This window comes from Osmia bicornis, chromosome 14 (assembly GCF_907164935.1).
Source record: "Osmia bicornis bicornis chromosome 14, iOsmBic2.1, whole genome shotgun sequence".
Classification (NCBI taxonomy): domain Eukaryota; kingdom Metazoa; phylum Arthropoda; class Insecta; order Hymenoptera; family Megachilidae; genus Osmia; species Osmia bicornis.
In genome coordinates, this window is record NC_060229.1 from 7,290,106 (window position 1) to 7,309,126 (window position 19,021).

The following is a 19,021-nucleotide window of genomic DNA, read 5'->3' on the forward strand; positions in this document are numbered from 1 at the left end:
ATCCTAAAAATCTAAAATGTACCTCTACTAACAATAAGTTAAAGATCTTTAAGTTCTAAATATACTTCTTTATCTTACAAATCCAAATTAAAAATAAATGTAATTTGTAAATAAAATATTTAAAATATTTCGTTATTGTGCAATATTTGCTGAAGAAGCTTATTTTTAATTAAATAAAAAAAACTAAAAATATGGCATAGCTTCTCTGAAAAATATGCATTTAACAAACGGTACAATGGTATGTAACATGTGTATTTTTCTTCAATATTAATATTCAGGAATACTTAATCTTTCAATTTCAAAGTTTTCTGCATTACTGCAACTTACTTTATATAAATTATACATTTTTAGTTGATTTTCACTAATAAGAATCCGTGTGGACATTAAAAACAAAATTTCAGTTTTATTTATTTTGAAAAATTTTGTCGCAATGTTTATTTCACCAAAAACATTAATTTAGAAAAACTTTCAACTTCCTACAACTACATACTGATATTCATTGTATTATAATATTAAACCTCTTTAAACAATTAATGACATTACCCTTAAGTTAAAATGTTATTTTATGGAGTATACTTTACTATGAGAAATAATGCTTTTGATTGTTTTTAATTCAAATGTTTAATTTTTTATTTTATGATCCTATTAGTAGCAATTTGAGAATGAAATTAATATCACGTTATTACGGTCAGATTGTAAAAGAAAAAATTATTATGTCATGTTGCCGAATCGGTAATAATGAACTTAAGTATAATACTGTTTTTATTTTATGACATCGATTAATTGAATATATCAATTTTATTACTTACAAGTGTTATTTACTGAAACTTGTTTTTATCATATATGTTTTGTAGAATTTGATATTTAGGTTAAAAAGTATCACTGTAAAAAAATATGAGAAATTAATTTAATTGTACGGTACATAGTTGTTAATCCACTCTGAAATTTATTCTTATATATAACTTTAAAATTGATCTTGCATACCGTTATTGCATTCCACTTAATACAATTTTTTCTAGTTTTAATCCTTTGAAATTATTTCCAAAAAAGAACTAATTAATCGCAATAAGTTACTACTTATCTTGGAATATTTTTTTACACTTTCATAAGTAAATAACACATTTAACTGTTCGTAGTTTTAATCAAGAACATCAATTCACAATCAGACCATGGAATCTAACTTAAAGCCTTACTTTTTTGCATAATTGGGATATGCTGATCAATATTCAAGAAATAAGACTTTTTTTATTCATTAATAACTGAGATGAAGAAAGCTACCTTGTCTCTGAATAACTACAAATAAATTCATAAAATATTTACATTTTAAATGCTTCTAATCACCAACTTTTTTTGATTTACTAAATGTTAACTAGTGCAGGAAATTCATATTAAAAAAATGTCACATTCATTTTTAGCACCACTTTAACTCATAAAAAATGGTAATAGTAATAACAGAAACACAAGTTTTATTAAAGCCTAACACATTGTTTTTGTTATGATTAAAAATTTGAAATTACAAAACTAAATTATCAAAAGTTTAGGTAAATCTAGTGCATTTACACTTTATATTGAGATGCAAAATGGAGGCTCTGATATTTCACTGTATCTTAATCATTGCATACTTATTGAACGTTTTACTGCTATAAAAGTTCATAGCTTTCCTTCAATTGCAGGTAATAAATTTTTATGATATCTAATGCCATGTATAATTTTTAATAATATTGCATTTCTATAATGTCAAAGTTGTTTTCCTCATTTTAAATTAGTTTCTGCCATTTTTAACCAACTTCGAAAAGAAGGTGGACATTTGAGTAAGTACGTTTTGTTTTTTATGAAGTGGATTATTGCTGTCTATACTTATTGTGTATCTCTAGTACAGATTCAGTTTTATTTATAAAGGCATACAGTAAAGTCCACGAACAAAAGAAAAAATATGTACATACAATATCGGAAATGTAGCATGTATGTATTTACAAGTATAGGAAAAAACATTTGCTGATGCTACACTCGCGATCAAATTAGGCTTCTCTAGGAAAAACTGTAATAGAGGGGAAATAGAAATTCTAAAAATCCTAATTTGCATAATATTAATGTTGAAAATAATTTAGAAAATAATAATACAATTTTAATTATCGAGTATTATAAAATTAGATATATAACTGGGAAATATGAATAATAAACAAATATCAAATCTATACATTTATAGGGTGTCCCAGTTTTTTCCACCAAACTTTATTAGCATATTCTACACATAAAAATAAGAAAATATGTTATATAAACAAAGCTCTTAAATTCCGTATTGAAAAATTATAATAAAAACACGAATTGATAATGGACTAGTTTCTGATTCAATACCATAGAGAATAGAGAAATGGATCGTCGGTTTACCTTATAATCCCATTTTAAAATGTCGGTCATCATGAGTGTAGAACTTACATCTGCGAAAAATAGCAATATGTTCTTATACTGTGTCAACGAAACCATTTGATCGACCAATGACACGAAACCATTATTATTTTGTATTTTTGTTATAATTTTTTAACAAAGCATTTCAGAGCCTATGTTTATTTTTTTCTTATTTTTAAGTATAGAATATACTGATAAAGTTTGGAACATACTGTATATGCGGTCCTTTTTCAGTTGTGAAGATATAAAAAATGTGTTGGATGCACTTGAAATAGTATCAAAGGTGAAATACACTGCAAAGAATATCGTTTTGCCAAGGTAATTCTTGTAAGAGTTTCTAAGGTCACCACTTTTTTATTCAAGATAAGTGAATATTTTTTCTCTTCTATATTATAGCTAACAATAAAACGCATTTAGATATGTTAATAACATGACAAACAATTTCAATTTTTGCAGTTAAGGTCACTTCAAGATCGTGTCATTAACATCTCTGAATGCATTTTAATATCAGCTATAATATGCAAAAGAAAGAAAAAGATATACAGTTATATGCAAAAGAATATCGGAGACCATGGAAATTTCGAAAAAAGAACCTTGGCAAGAAAAGATTCTTTGCAATGTAGATATTCCTCATTTGATACCATTCAAATTGCATGAAACATATTTCTGATATCCTTACAACTGAAGGAGATATTTTTAGGTGGACCACCTTGTATAGGAATACTTTAGATATAGAAAATTGCTAAAATCTGTGAAAAAGGAACTATTCTCGATTTAAATAGTAATTAACCCCTTTGACACTTTATGCGTTAATCATGCTAACGTATACAGTGACGTACTGAAATATCATGCGATTTCCAAGGTTGCTTAAGAAGTTTTAATTTGCGCGAAATTGTTCTAATTTATTGCGATAGGAAATAGAGACAGTGAAAAAGAATTGTGTACATTTCCATATTAATTATTTAATAATGTGATACAAGTCTCAGTTCCTTTGCAACTAATATATATTTATAATTAAAATTTAAGTGAACTTATAATTGTATAAATCTTAATTTGAGCTTCGTTTTAACTGATTGACTTTATTTTTGTAGATTTATATAATTATAATAAGTGACTTGAAAAGGATCTCGAAAAGGACTGAAATTAAGACCGGATTAAGGTTTCTGGAACCCGGAGCTATCAAACCTTCGGGGACCTACTTAGTTGATAAACTTGATCCAAAATAATATTTAATCTTAAAGAAAAAGAGCAATAGTAAAATAATCTCATTAAATATCTTTGACATAGTAAATGGAAGGCTTATAACACAGTCCTCTGCAAAATGGAGCCCGAAGCTATAACCCTTAGATCTCCCCTTTCAGCCTGCGACGTTGGCCGAAATGTAACATGTGTATATGGTATATAGACAAAATTTCTTTTTACAGTTTTTGCCTGAATTGGCTATATTCCTTCAATTTTTTATCATAGGAATATCACGCAAAGAATAGAACACAAATTATTGATCTCTTTATTATTTTTTAATTATGCAATTATACATTTTTTAATGAACTTTCATTTTTATTCAGAAAAATATTTGATACCAATTATTGAATGATATAATAGACACCCTGAAAATTAATTTTGATTTTTATGAGATTTTCTGGAAATCCACAATATTTGGAAAATTCGAACCACTTCTCAAATTTGTAGTGTGTCAATTCAAAATGTTGAAAACAGATGTGCCATTAAAGGGTTAAATACAAGGATTAAATACTCACATAGTATGTAAATGGAAAATTTCCATTACAATTAGCTTAATTGTACGTCAAAAGGTTAACTATCCTATGATTTATTCTAGTTGAATGGTATCATATAATACAACAATGAATTAAATTGTGTTAAATTCCTGATCAACGGTGTATGTACAGAAGCTCACAAAAGTATTCGAACGACAACATCTGAAATTATTAACAAACAATGTACATATATTGTTTTCACATTTCTAAATTAATATGACTTTTGAGAATATATGATGTGACGGGTTCCGGTAAAATAGGGTTAAGGTACAAAAAAAATCGGCAGTGTTTTGGAATACAAGTATCTGAATACTTTCGTGAATGACTGTATGTACAATCTTGAATCACTAAATTGATGTAAGATTTTATAACTTGAGTGTATCGTAAAGATTTGAATCACGTAACGCGAAATCTCTCACGTGCCGTGATATTTAATCATCTTGATAAGATCGGTGATAATGTAGGCAATAAAGAGAAGCTACTTGTTTATCAATGGGTATTTCAAGCGTAGTGTTAGTTCTTAGATCAGTGCTCGTTGAAAGTGACCGACGACGAGATCTCTTCAATGGTATCGAAAACATGTGTAAATACATATTACGATGTAAGCATTTATCTTCGTTTCATAATAATTAAATTAAAAAGCGTGACAGAAATAACGAAATTGTATTTGTGAATCGAGAAGAATTATCACTGTGAATTCGAAATATTAATTTCTATACATTTAGCGTTCTTTTAATGATTTTTTTTTATTGCAAGTTTGACGTCGCATCAATTTCATACGAGTCGTTCATAGGCCAAAGTGATTAATTCCATTTTATGGATTTTTTTGAAATTTTGTCGAGAAAATAATTGTTGCTTAACTTTTAAAAATATTTCATCAATTTTTCTACTTTTCTTTTGTGAAGTGGATTTTACACACGGATGGTTCATATAATGGTTAGTAACGACGACTATACTAAATAAATGGAAGTACTGTTCGGAGATCGTAAGTTGCGGAGCACCGACAAACTGAACGACAGAGGGGCAAGGGGACTGTGCCGTTGGCTCCACCTAATCCCCTCTACGAATCCGCAACTTGAGAAGTCAGCGGTCACATTGCATAGGCGTAAAATTTCCATATTTGCGGGAGGTACATTTAACTATATAAACATGCGATTTTTTCTGGGCATTAATGGATTTTTTATAATACTTGTTCTTTACAACAGTTGTTATTATGCAAAATTTATGAAAGTGTAAAAACTCTCCTGTTTTCTTAATAATGTAAACCCTGAATCTACGTCTATGTCAACGCATCCGAATCGTCGCTCGTTATCGCTTCATTTCATTCTGTTTCAATGTTTGTCCGGGTATACTTCCGAAAGGCCCCATCACCCCAGGACAACCAAACTTCGGATTTATAGTAATTGAGGGACGAGAAATCGAATGAGACCATTTTCAGAACTGGCAAATAAACCGTTCTCGAGATATACAGGGTATTCTAAAAGTGCGGAAAGCCTCGATAAGAACGCATTTTCACGGAAAATGACTAACCTAACCTAGGTTAGGGTTAGGGTTGGGGTTAGGTTAGGGTTAGGGTTGGGTTAGTCATTTTGCGTGGAAATGCGTTCTTATCAAGAGAATAGGGGGTTTCCGCACTTTTAGAATACCCTGTATATCTCGAAAACGGTTTATTTGCCAGTTCTGAAAATGGTCTCATTGGATTTCTCGTCCCTCAATTACTGTAAATCCGAAGTTTGGTTGTCCTGCGGTGATGGGGCCTTTCGGAAGTATACCCGTTTGTCCTTAGCGAAGTCCCGCAGGACGGCACAGTATTTTATTTGGTAATTATTTAGATTACGGACGGCAACTCCGATTTCAATGATTTTTAAATATGTTGTAGAAATCAATATTTTGAACAACTTTTTCCTATACATAAACCGCTGATCGACCTTAGTTTTCGAAATATTATCGAAAAACTGTCGAAACTAATATATTGAATTCTGCCTGTTCGTATGCGTCCGTGTCACATTTTACTTTTCTACTGTTTTTGCAGACCGACACCAATATATGTATATATACATATATAACGGGTGGGCTTAAAAATCAAATTTAACTAATTTTAATGATTTTGAATCTCAGGTCGCGTGTCTAGAATATTACTTTAGCCTATCCTAACCTAATTCACTGATTAGGTAGATTAGATTGGGTTAGGTTAGGCGATATTAAATTCCCGGTTGCCATCATAGCTACGATACGTTGAAATCATGAATACAGAAGTACACAATGTATATATTGGTTATCAGTCGCTGTGTTGTTGACTGCGGAAACAGTAGAAAAGCGGCGATCCCATGCTAATGCGTACGTTGTCACGGACCCACACGGATGGGCAGAATTCAATGTGTTAGTTTCGACAATTTTTCGAAAATATCTCGAAAATTAAGGTCGAGCGGCGGTTATATGTATAGGAAAAAGTTGTTCAAAATGTTGATTTCCACAACATTTTTAAAAATCATCGAAATCGGAAGTGCCGTCCGTAATCTAAATAATTACCTCCCATCCCTATGCAGCACCTCGACGATTTCAAATCATGAGCTGTCACTGATTACAAGTCATTATTAGTTGTTAGGCGAAAATCGTAGATATTATTACTGAAAATTGGATGACTAATGTCATCTGCACGACTACTTTAGGGTTCACATGATAACTGTGTATGAAAGTGATTAATAGATGTCTTCAAAATTTCATAGCGATTAGGGAATCCAGATATTTGTACTGGGATGGTAAACATGTTTACTTACATACATTCACAGGTTCTCGACCGTGATTGCCTAATTGTGAGCCTAAGATTTTAATGGAAATAAATTTCAAGTTTAACTGCAATTTTAGTAATCCTAGATTACTTCAAAATTATGTAATATACATCTCTGAACACACCGTAATACTAATTATAACATGCATAAAAAAAAGATTATGCATTTGTATATGCAAAAAAAAACATCGTTGATCTTGAAACCACTGAAGAATGTCTCTGGGAAAAAAATATTTTTTAGAATGTACATATCCATTTTTATTACCATTCAAATTTTATCTACAATATTTTTTATTTTATCATAACTCATGATGCTCCGTTGACCTTTTATAAATAAGACACCTTACTTATACAGAATAATCCATTTCTGTCCTGTACATAACACTTTTTGGAATAACATTCTAAACACATTGATAAAATATATGAAATTCTGCGTTTTGTAATTTTATTACAATTTTTAAAACTTATTTAAAAATAAGTTATGTAACTTTTACAAAGTAACTACAAATTTTTTTTATTACTAAAAACAACAGCTTTTTGTTTCCTGTAATTTTACATTGAACATTGTAAAAAGAATTTCAATTAGCGGACTATACAATTTATTACTAAAAACAAACGTATCTGTTGGGTTATACATATATATGTATTTTGTTAAATATTTTAGATTTTTTAGAAGATTGTTTTTAACATAAAATAAATAAATTGTATAATATACTTCTTTTTTTATGTAACTTTATTTTTGTGAAAAACGACTTTGAAGATCTGCCACGTGTATATGCAGTAACTACAAGAACAGTTAGAATAATGATAGTCATTACACAATCAGCTTAATTACTGTACACGTGTATGCAGAGCATTTTTTAAGTCGTTTTTTTTCAGAACATGTATAAACTAAAAATTTATTACCATTAGAGGAAACGGTAGTAATATAGATTGTTACTTATCATTTTGAGCTGTACAGAGTGTCCCATATAACTCTATATGGTAACACTTTGAAAATCACGTCGTCCTATAAGTAACAATTTTCCTTATTAGAAAATTGCAAATAATTTCTTTATATTTTTATAAATTTTGTCAGAACCTAAGTTGCTACTTAGAGAAATCTTTGACGCCATTAAATTTGTCTGTGTGTACAAGGGTGCGACACCCCCAGGGGCGTACTAGCCATCGGAAGTTCGGAAAAATTTGTGGTAGGTCGATAGGTATTTGGAGATTAATTAATTAAAATTAGGGCTTATCACGTCACTAATCTCGAGGTCAAAATTTAAGTCCCAGTCCGCCCCTGAAAATTAATAGAAGTTTCTTAATTTTTAATTTTTGTTATATCCATCTTCTTCAAAATCAACAGAATTTTACAACCAAAATTTTGTCTCCACATTTAGCACTAAAAATGCATAGAATGTAATTACACCTCTGTACACAATTAATGTTAAATATTTGCACACAGAGAAAAGCTTAAAATAACACTGATACATCTTCGTTTCTCCTTAAATCAACATAGAACTCTCATTTCAGTTCTGAATTTAAATTCATTTTTGACTCATCAGAATGTATGTTATTGCATTTAAAATAAACTTCGTTCAAGTGTTACGAGCAATAAGAATAATCGTGCTCGAAATGTTTAATAATTTCTCCGATTACATCTTAAGTTGACAATTTATGTTTTGAATTCTCCGCTTCGTTGTTCTGTGGATTTGTTTAATCAACCATGAATTTTTATATTCTTTGTTTCAGAAACGTGGCAATCACTCCACGCTGAACTCGATAAGGAACGAGGTGCAGTTTTAACCCTACGATTGAACTTTTCGAATACAACGAGCTTCGTGTGACGATAGAAACGAGTTGCTTGTGGATCAAAGTGCTGTTTAATACGATTAAGATTTGTTTTTCTCTGTGAAAAGTGATAAATTGTGTGACAAGGAAGAGGAATAATATTTTTGTAACAAGTACAGTGCCAATCGAAGTTTTATTGGAATACATTAAAAATCTGAAATTTTTAAAAATATATAAACGAGTGGGAAATAATATAAATTTTTCTTTTAAAAAAAAATTCGACGTTTAGTGTAAACGTTTAGTTTGGTGAAGGTGTTGTAATAATATATTATTATAAAAAATGCATTCCTCAAGGGCGAGATATTCGTTGATCAGGTACAGAAATGTGCTACACGTGTACAAAGTTGCTACGAGGAATTTTGGCACCGATGTCCAGTACAAACCCATTAGAAGCGTCCTCGTCGCTAATCGAGGTGAGTTTTATTTTATCCTTTTACTAGTCTATTGATATTATGTTCGCTAGCAGTATTCAATTGAAAATTTATCTTGCATAGACCACTTATTTTATTACACAGTAGGCTCGTTATATTACCACGTGAACGATTTGACCTCTACACGAATTTTTAAGCATAGAGGGGCGACATAGGCACTGCGGATGAATTGGCAACTTCAATTTTTAATAGTGCAAATGGAATTTTAATTTCAATATTATAATAACTTTGTTTAAAAATATGAATTTTACAATCAGAGAAAAATAAAGTCAGTTGCTTTTAGTTCGAAAATGATATTAAATAGTAAAAATTAATATGTTTCTCCTTAATCAAAAAACATCAAATCAAACTTAAAAATGTTTATGGATAAGAAACAAAAGTTGAACAATTTCACTTTATGTCTGTCACATACTTCATTAATTTTCCAAGCATTAACTGTTATTTAGTTTCAATAAAAATAAAGAAGGGCATTCAAGGGGGCTGAGACTTTTGTTATATTGCTGTGGACAGGGCAGTAAGAACAGAAAATTTTTTTAATTTTCAGTTAGAGGGGAAAGGGATATAAAATTGTATCATTTTCGTAGGCTATGTTGTTAGAAGAGTAGCATGAAAATCAAATTGCTTAGGAAGCACTATAACAAGAGTCCACTGTAATCCCCTATACGAGCCCTGTCTGCTAGAAGCGAAAGAGCCACTGCTCCCATTCTTACCGCTTCAGACTTCCCCCACCATCTAGCAGTGTCAGTAGTGGGGTAGCGGTTTTTCGCAGCATGAGTAGAGGGCTAAATCTGTTATGACTAGCAATAATGGCTGATTCAGACACGGCTAGTAGTTTAGTCGAGTGGCGAGTAGTTTAGTGTATGGACACTAGAGTTTAGTCGAGTAGTTTAGTAAAACGGTTTCATTGGATTTTGCTGGTCGAGTAGGCTTCCCCCACCACTAACTAGGCTTGCCCCACCACTAACTAGCCTTCGGGACAGACCTGTCCGGACGCATTTCTTTAGTCAAGGGATATATCTTGAACTCTTGATTTTCAAAGCTCAACTGTACTAGTCCGGACAATTTTCTATGCACTAAACGGTTTAGTAGTAAGTAGCTACTCCCCACTCGACTAAATTACTAGCCGTGTCTGAACCAGCCTTAAGCGCCAAATATTGGAAGAGTCGGGAAACCAACTGGAAGAGTGGGGGGAGCCGAGCACGAGCTCCGTGGCAGGGGAAAGAGCCACGAGTGGCCCGCGGGCCGCAGGTTAGACAGGTCTGTAGGCCCTCTACTTACATTCGTATAATTCGAATAATACGTCAAACCTTTATCGCAAATTCAAAACTTCCTTTCTCAAATTTAAAGTTCCTACTATCTATTGTAATTTAGAAGTGCAAGTAGATAAATCTGAAGATAATTTGATATTTATTTTCTATCGAGGGAAACGATAGAGAACTAATGCATAATGTGTAACTTTACTGTGTGAGTTGTCGTTATGTTATTTTTTACATTATACTACAAGTTGATTTTTATATATTTTAAAGTAGGTATATAAAATAAAAAATTACCATGTTATAAAATGATAGAAGGTGTTACAACCAGAACAATAAATGAGTTTTTGAATAAACTTTTACACCTTTCAAATATGTTGTAAACTTTTCGAGTTTTTTCCAGTGATAGCCAGCGTTGTTATTAACGAATTATAATATGAAAAGATGTAATATTTTACAAACAGAATCAAATTATAGATAGTTCGTTTTACAGGTTTACACAAGATGTTATATAAAAATCTGTACTGTGACATTGGTGTTGTTCGTCGCTCTATTTCTAAAAATAATAAATCACTGCTACCTTTCTGACTTAAAACCTTCAACGTGATCGATACTCCAAATACATACAGGGTTGGAACAAAGTATTGACACAGCATTTAAAATAGAATACCTCGTTTAAAATTGGACCAAATGAGTTAAGGTTTTTTGAGAAGATATACAAATTAATTTACTAAGATATGTGCTTTTGTCGTTTTAAAAAATTACAATTTGTTGAAATCGTGAAAGAAAATATAGGCTCACATAGAAAAGTCGAAAAATTACCCTTCACTATTTTCTTTCACGATTTCCACAAATTGTAATTTCTAAAAACGACAGAAGCACATATCTTAGTAAATTAATTTGTATAACTTCTTAGAAAACCGCAAGTCATTTGATCTAATTTTAAACGAGGTATTCTGTTTTAAAGAGTGTCCGCATACTTTTCCGAGCCACTGTATACATATATAACAAAACCTCGTTAGAACTTTGTATTTTTGTTAAACTAAAAGACAAATATCATTTTAAGCGTCAACGATGCAATTTCATACGATACAAGCCATATTTTTGAATAGATTGAACCTCAAACATTTGTATAAAAAGATAAAAGTACAGTAAACTGTACAAAGATTTCGGATTTTAGTTTCATATGTTCGCATAAAAAAAAAGTGCTAAGAAATCGATATTTTTTACCCTTTCGAATGATAATACGCCTTTAAGAGGAATTTTATTTTGTCTTTTTATTTGATAATAGACAATATTTGAAGTCATAATCTATAATTAAAACAATTTTTCGGGTGCTATAAATAGGCGAATAATGCTTACGAAGTAGTGTCCGACGTGTGAATCGATAGAAGCAAGATTTTAGAAAAATGCTTCCTCTGTAAAATCACGTTTTTAAGCAGTCATGTTTCCTTTTTATCTCAGTACCCGTTCGACCGATTGAGTTGATCATTTGTATGCTTTCATTACTAACAAGGGACATTACCCAATCGACACACGCCGATTTTGATGCCCTTTGAATATGATATAGAACTCAAAAAAATATTTGACACGAATTTTTTTTATCGGCAATCGTCCATGCTGAAAGGGTGAAAATAGCCCCCAAAGTTGGGGTTGCAAAACATATTTTCTTGAATATCTCAGGAACTATTAGGTGTAGGCGAAAAATCCAGAATGGAATTTGTGTGTAGCCATCTTTTTGATAAATTTATTTGTTTAAAAAATATATTAAAAAATAATCTATTTTTGTCATTTTTTTTGGTAAAATGTTGATCTATTTTTATAAACATTTGTACAAGTAACCTATACATCTTGACAAAGAATGCGGATAAATTGGAACTTTTAAGTTCACCGTCATAGCAGATATTATTACATTGCAAATTGTACTCACATCTCGACTCTACTGGCCCTCTATAGCGATGTCTACGTTTCATTTTGATATAAATTTGTGTAATATTATTCAATTAATTTACACTATGCTTTGTTAATCGTTTTATGAATAGTGGAAAACTGCATGGCAAATAAAAGTACCGGCAATCCCCATCGTAAAAGAGCTAAATACAACAGACGTGTGGAATCTTGCTGTACGATTACTTTTATACCCTGCTGTATATTTAATCCTATCCTCGAAAGTAATAAATGATGAGTGACAATATAAAAGCAGAATCCTTACTTCAGAATATAAAACGCAAATATAAATTAGCTAGCCAACAATAAGGAATAGAAAGATTAACTAGGAAATGTTTTAATGCTGCAGTTAAATGAATTAGTTTATGATGGGTACATCTGGAACTACAATTTGAAGAATCAACGCGGTGCGTAGTAATGTTTGAAAAATTCATAAAGTAATTAAAGAATACAGAAATTTAGTCATAAGTCTATTTCAATTCTTATTTCAACAAACCACTGGCATTCCTCACGCCTGTCGTATTCAACTCTTTTACGATTGCCGGTACTTTTATTTGCCATGCAGTTTTCCACTACTCATGAAACGATTAACAAAGCATAGTGTAAATTAATTGAATAATATTACACAAATTTATATCAAAATGAAACGTAGACATCGCTATAGAGGGCCAGTAGAGTCGAGATGTGAGTGCAATTTGCAACGTAATAATATCTGCTATGACGGTGAACTTAAAAGTTCCAATTTATCCGCATTCTTTGTCAAGATATATAATTTACTTGTACAAATGTTTATAAAAATAGATCAACATTTTACCAAAAAAAATGACAAAAATAGATTATTTTTCAATATATTTTTTAAACAAATCAATTTATCAAAAAGATGGCTACATAGAAACATTTGCTATTCAAAAACACACAAATTCCATTCTGAATTTTTCGCCTACACCTAATAGTTCCTGAGATATTCAAGAGAATATGTTTTGCAACCCGAACTTTGGGGGCTATTTTCACCCCTTTGGCATGGACGATTGCCGATAAAAAAAAATTCGTGTCAAATATTTTTTTGAGTTCTATATCATACTCAAAGGGCATCAAAATCGGCGTGTGTCGATTGGGTAATGTCCCATGTAAGGATAACACGTATTTTAGCCAAAGACTTTTCTGAAATTCGACCTATAGCCAGATTGCCAGCATCTTCTAAATTGAACGTAAGAGTATAAAAAAGTTCACATATTGATAGAATTATATAATTTTTTCTGTTCAGTATTTCAACATCCCCTCTAGCTAAAATACACATCTGGTGTGATACTAGATGCTCAAAAAATTTTAAATCGATAACTGCTATAAATTCTGAGAAAAAGGAACATAAAATTGGCTTTTGTTCTATGTACCTCAGAAAATGCCCATTCCCCTTAAGCGGAAATTTTTTTGCTGTCTATGTTAAAATAGCTATATTTGGAATGGGTAATTATTTCTATTAGGGATAGTCGAATGTCGCGCGCTAACAAGCCTGCAAGATTCGGAGCACTGTAGGCTAATGGTCACACGTTGCGCACCGGTTCGCTCTCTCTAATTACAACCGACATACAATAAACACGCGTAGTATATAACCGATTTTGTAGACGTAAGAAAAATAGAAATTGTTTTGCAAAGTATCGTAAAGTGGTAATAGATCTACCCTGCTATCCGCTTCCTTCCCATCCCACGGGATTACAATTTCTATACAACGCATAAAAAGCTTTACAAAAAAGGTTATACACATTTCTTACGTAAACCTATTATTTTGGCTGTTATGTAAACAAATAGTAATTTCTACACTATCGTTGATATCATTCCCTACCTTATCGACACAGCGCAGTATAATTGGCGATCTGTTCCGAACACATAATTCGCACTTTCCGGCAACGCTTTCATGAAATAATAATAAATTAATTATAAAAATAAGTGTAAATGAAAGCGCCGTAAGGCTGCCGGATTTAAATATATAGCCTAACCTAACTTAAATACATCAATAATAATTATACGTACATGTACCCTGAGTTGCATTGAACTTGTCGCAGTGAAGTTGGCTACAAATTCACTAACGCATTCACGCCGCGTCGGTGAGTCGATCTCGCCCATCGTCTCACCGACGCGGCGTGAATGCGTCAGTAAATCTGGAGCCAACTTCACTGCGACAAGTTCATTGCAACTCACTGTACATCTGAGGAAAGATACTATTATTGTTCATAACAGCCAAAATAATAGGTTTACGTAAAAAATGTGTATAACCTTTTTTGTAGAGCTTTTTATGCGCTTCATTTTTTGTTTGAAACTTTTTTCTCTAAAATCAATATTTTCGGAGATATTTAGTAAGAACTGTTAAAACTTTGAAGGGGGCTGGGGGGCAAACGAGGCTTTGTCGCCAAAAATCCTTTTAGGGACTTTATTCTCTAATCAAGAATAAGCTTTGGCAAAAATTTCTAAAAAATCAGAGAATTGTCGCTTTCGGAAGTACACCCGTCTTATTTTATAATCAGAAAAATTGTACCAATATGTTAAAACAATTTGCATCCAGAAAAATCTAAAAATAAGAAAATTAAAGTGTTGTTAATTTCTCGGCTGCTATGGCTCTTGTGCTATCCTTTTCTTTTACGACTTGTCGCCGGAGATCAAAAGCAGCCGCAAAGCTCGAAAAATCGTGTCTATCCTGCCCACATTGTCCATTTTCGCTTCTCAGCTTACGTACAACTAGAGAGATTTTACTGTACTTCAATACGCTTTGCAACTGGTGTCTTAAGATTACGTGTTGTTTTTCTAAGCTTCCAAACTTTTGGTCAATAATGTACATCACGTCTATAATAGTTTCAAAGTATCTTATAGCTAATCTTCGTTCTGGGTTTTCTAATTTAGTATCAACGATATAAGCAAATTGTCTAAAAGTAGTTTCTCAATAGTAGACGACATTGACCTCACAAACTCTGACGAGGTGCTTGCTATAGAACACGATTATTCAGTTCACGACCTTTGGCAGCGACTCCCCAGAGACGTAAATTGCAAGACCAACATGATCGACTAACGAATGATAACGCGAAACGTTGCAGTACGTGCTCTATATAGGAGGTATTGTGTCTGCCTGCGATAACGTTGTTCGTTAATACTGGGTCAATACCATAACAAAACGTCATAGTGTAATATTTTCGTAATCCTGTTTTCATCACAATCTTTGTTTACATCATCGATTATACGAACAATTTTTGAAGATTGAGAAAGAATTTAGGAATGTTGTTTACTTGTTAGCTGTCCCAGATATTCTATTTGGTTTTTCAACTCTATACACATGTACAATACGGGATAAATGTCCACTGTTGATAAAATTTGGGAGTCGCTTGTATTTACTAAGATATTGTGGTAAATATTGACATAAAATCATTATTTTCAAAAGTTAATGACTTTGTGGGGTGAATAATACTTGTAAAGCGTGTCACTAACCCATAGGTTAGGTTAGGTTATCAGAAAAAATATAACTTACCTCACGGCAAAAACTTGACCAGTCAAGAATAGTCTCCTTGCTCAGTTCTAATTCCTGTTCATAGAATGCACAGCGCGGAGGACGCATCATGAGAAAATATCCAATAAAACGGGCAATCGACGTGATATCAAGATTAGAATTGGCTAGCCACGTACCACTTTTAACACTTCGTTTAAATTCACACTTTGAAGTTATTCTTTTCAAGGAGACTATTGTTGACTGGTCAAGTTTTTGCCGTGAGGTAAGTTATATTTTTTCTGATAACCTAATCTAACCTATGTATCTCAAAACATGAATGAAGACAAAATATGTATATCTTAATTTGCATCCGAAGGTTTCGGCTAGTGCGCTCTGATCGTGGTTTCAATCAAAACACTCTTTTAATGACCTAAAAATATGTCAGGAATATCCGGAGCGGGCGATTAAAAAGTATAAAAATGAATAAATTCATTAAACTGTGGGTGCTTTTCAAAACAAGATATACTCTTTATTTTAACTGGTCGTACATGTTAACGGTCAGAACAAGAATATTCTGCCGTCCCAAAAATCCTCGATGATGAGAACACTTTCGACAGTATACAGGGTGTTCGACAACAGGTGGGAGATTTTTTAAGGGGTGATTCTAGGGATTAAAATAAGACGAAAATCAAGAATGACTTAAAGTAGAAAGCGCCTAAAACCTGCAATTTGCCCAGCACCGACAACTGAACGTCAGGTCAGCAGGGAACCAAGAAGAGAAAGCCGAATGCTGCAGTACCGAGAAACAGAATAGCACGAGGTAAGTTTCTACTATTCAATGATTCTTGGTTATGACTGTACCCATCCCTGCTGACCTGACGTTTAGTCGTCGGTGCTGGGCAGATTGCAGGTTTCAGGCGCTATCTACTCGAATTTTTAAACGTTAATTACTGGAAAACAAAGCCGCAAACGCTATTTCGTCATTCTTGATTTTCGTCTTATTTTGATCCCTAGAATCACCCCTTAAAAAATCTTCCACCTGTTGTCGAACACCCTGAATGTACTCTTTTGTTTATGACACCCCCAAGTTGGAGTATTTTTCCTTAAGAAGGGGAAACGATCTAACTAACTATTTGCGAATCTAACAACTTCGAATTTTCTAACAAATACTTGAATTCCGCTCCTGTATTTTGTCGATCTTTTTTCATCTACTTTGGACGCTTGTATTACTAAATATCAACATAATTTCATCGAAACACAACTAGAGTACAATGCGCATTGAATCTTCCTCTTTCAAAAGAACCCACTCCCAGCCCAAAATCTTTTCATGTAACGACGAAAAGTGTATTCCTGTAAACCCCTTTTTAGGCCCGTTTTTGCTGGTAATATCACCTCGCTGTATTACCTGTGTCTACCCCCTTGGATTCATTTTAAAGTGAAAAATTTGTTGATTCGATTTAGTGCCAAGTGAATATACCATGACAATTTTTTATTCATAGCTACTACTGTTCAAAGTTGAATAAGTTGATAATTAGTTATCTCAAGAAACAGTTATAAGAATATCTAATTTAAAAAGTGTGAAATGAAAATGATAGATGAATAATAGTATTTATCAGTTTAAAAAGGCAAGAGAAAATGAATGAGCTTTATTTAAGCAATACAGAGACGGATAATGATGCATCACTCGCCTGATTACGTGCCTATTGCTGATAAGAAGACAACCTCATTAACATCCCTATTAATTAAGTGGGTCTCGTTCATTGCATGAGTTTGTTGTTTAAAATAGCACACTTTTATCGTAATAAATAGTAGAATTCGTGAGATAACTATAAACTATAAACTGAGATAAAAGACAACAGATTTCGTAAATCATTATTAAAATGCTTTTCTATTAGCCAAAGTTTGCTATTACAATAATTTTGAAACATTCTATAAAGGAAACGATAGATTTTTTTAATATCTTTGCACGATATTTGTTTTATAGAATTCAAAATTTGTATTGGTTTCTTGTTATTTCAAAACTACTAAATTATAATACTTCTGGAATTAACATTTTTTGTTTCATATATTGCTATTTTTATTTCTCAAGTAATTTGTGAACAATGTTATATAACACTTTTTATTTTTTACAATTAGTGTCGTTTTTTAATTTTTATAAAAATATAGATAAATCTACAAAAAACGTCTACGCTTTTCATCAAATTAAAGATACCCCTTTACCCTCTTTTAGTCCTTTTAAACGTGAAATTTTGAAAAATCTTTAATATACTTTTTAAAGATTTTGAAAAGGCAAGTATATGCCAAGGAAGAATGTTTTAATTCAATAAACACTGGAGATACGAAGGATTCTGTCATTCGTTCCAAATATAGATTCATCTTTTTAGGGGTTGATTGGGGCAAAATCATGAATTATATTATCAAGCATTTGTATGGGCAATCTTTTTAAGCAAAAATCAAATCAGCAATTCATTGAAGAATATGTAAAAATACAACACATTTTACTTCTTTTCACCGCCTCTAGGGGTTGAATTTACAAAAATCTATTCTTAGTGAGTGCTTAGCTTATGAAAAGAATATTATCCCCGAATTTTATGTGTTTAAATGCAAGAATTCAAGCTAAGCTATGATGAATCAATCAATCAAAAAATTTGTTTTTACACACAATACCTGCATCCACGATATAATACCTGCAGTCAATTATGAAAGTTTAACTAATTATTGAAATTTCAACTGTTAATAAAAACAGTAATAAAAGTATTCCACCAATTATTTATACATAAATGTTTTTAACCGCAGTGAACAGAATAAACTTATAGAATTGAAAACAGTATCTACTTTTTTATAATATTATACCTACTTGTTAAATTAACAGTGTCATTCGCTTCAGAATATTCTGATTGGTGTCAATCTAGAAGTAATACACAAATTTTAGTCTGATTTATTGATTGCTGTAACTGACAATCACTTTGCGTTAACCCTCGAATGACAAAACCGGGTCAATGCCAATAATGATCCAGACATTTGAAATATTTTATACGATGGCATTTTGATTGTCAGACGTGAGTCTTAAAAGGCAAAAGACAAAAAAAGATTAAAAGAAACAATACAAAATTTATAAT

The 19,021-nt window shown here is 31.8% G+C and overlaps 1 protein-coding gene across 4 annotated transcripts in view; it reads left to right on the plus strand.

Moving 5' to 3' along the window:
* The window catches only part of LOC114880482 (pyruvate carboxylase, mitochondrial), a 114,133-nt gene that overhangs the window by 48,196 nt on the left and 46,916 nt on the right, over positions 1–19,021 (plus strand). For 2 of the 4 annotated variants that reach the window (XM_029196515.1, XM_029196518.1), the window contains exon 2: positions 8,704–9,215. In XM_029196515.1, the coding sequence (XP_029052348.1) occupies positions 9,083–9,215 (133 nt within the window). In that variant the 5' untranslated portion in view covers positions 8,704–9,082. Of the gene's footprint in view, positions 1–4,686; positions 4,783–5,086; positions 5,311–8,703; positions 9,216–19,021 lie in introns of those variants that run through there. The other 2 variants (XM_046288676.1, XM_029196516.1) reach the window with 2 other exon arrangements.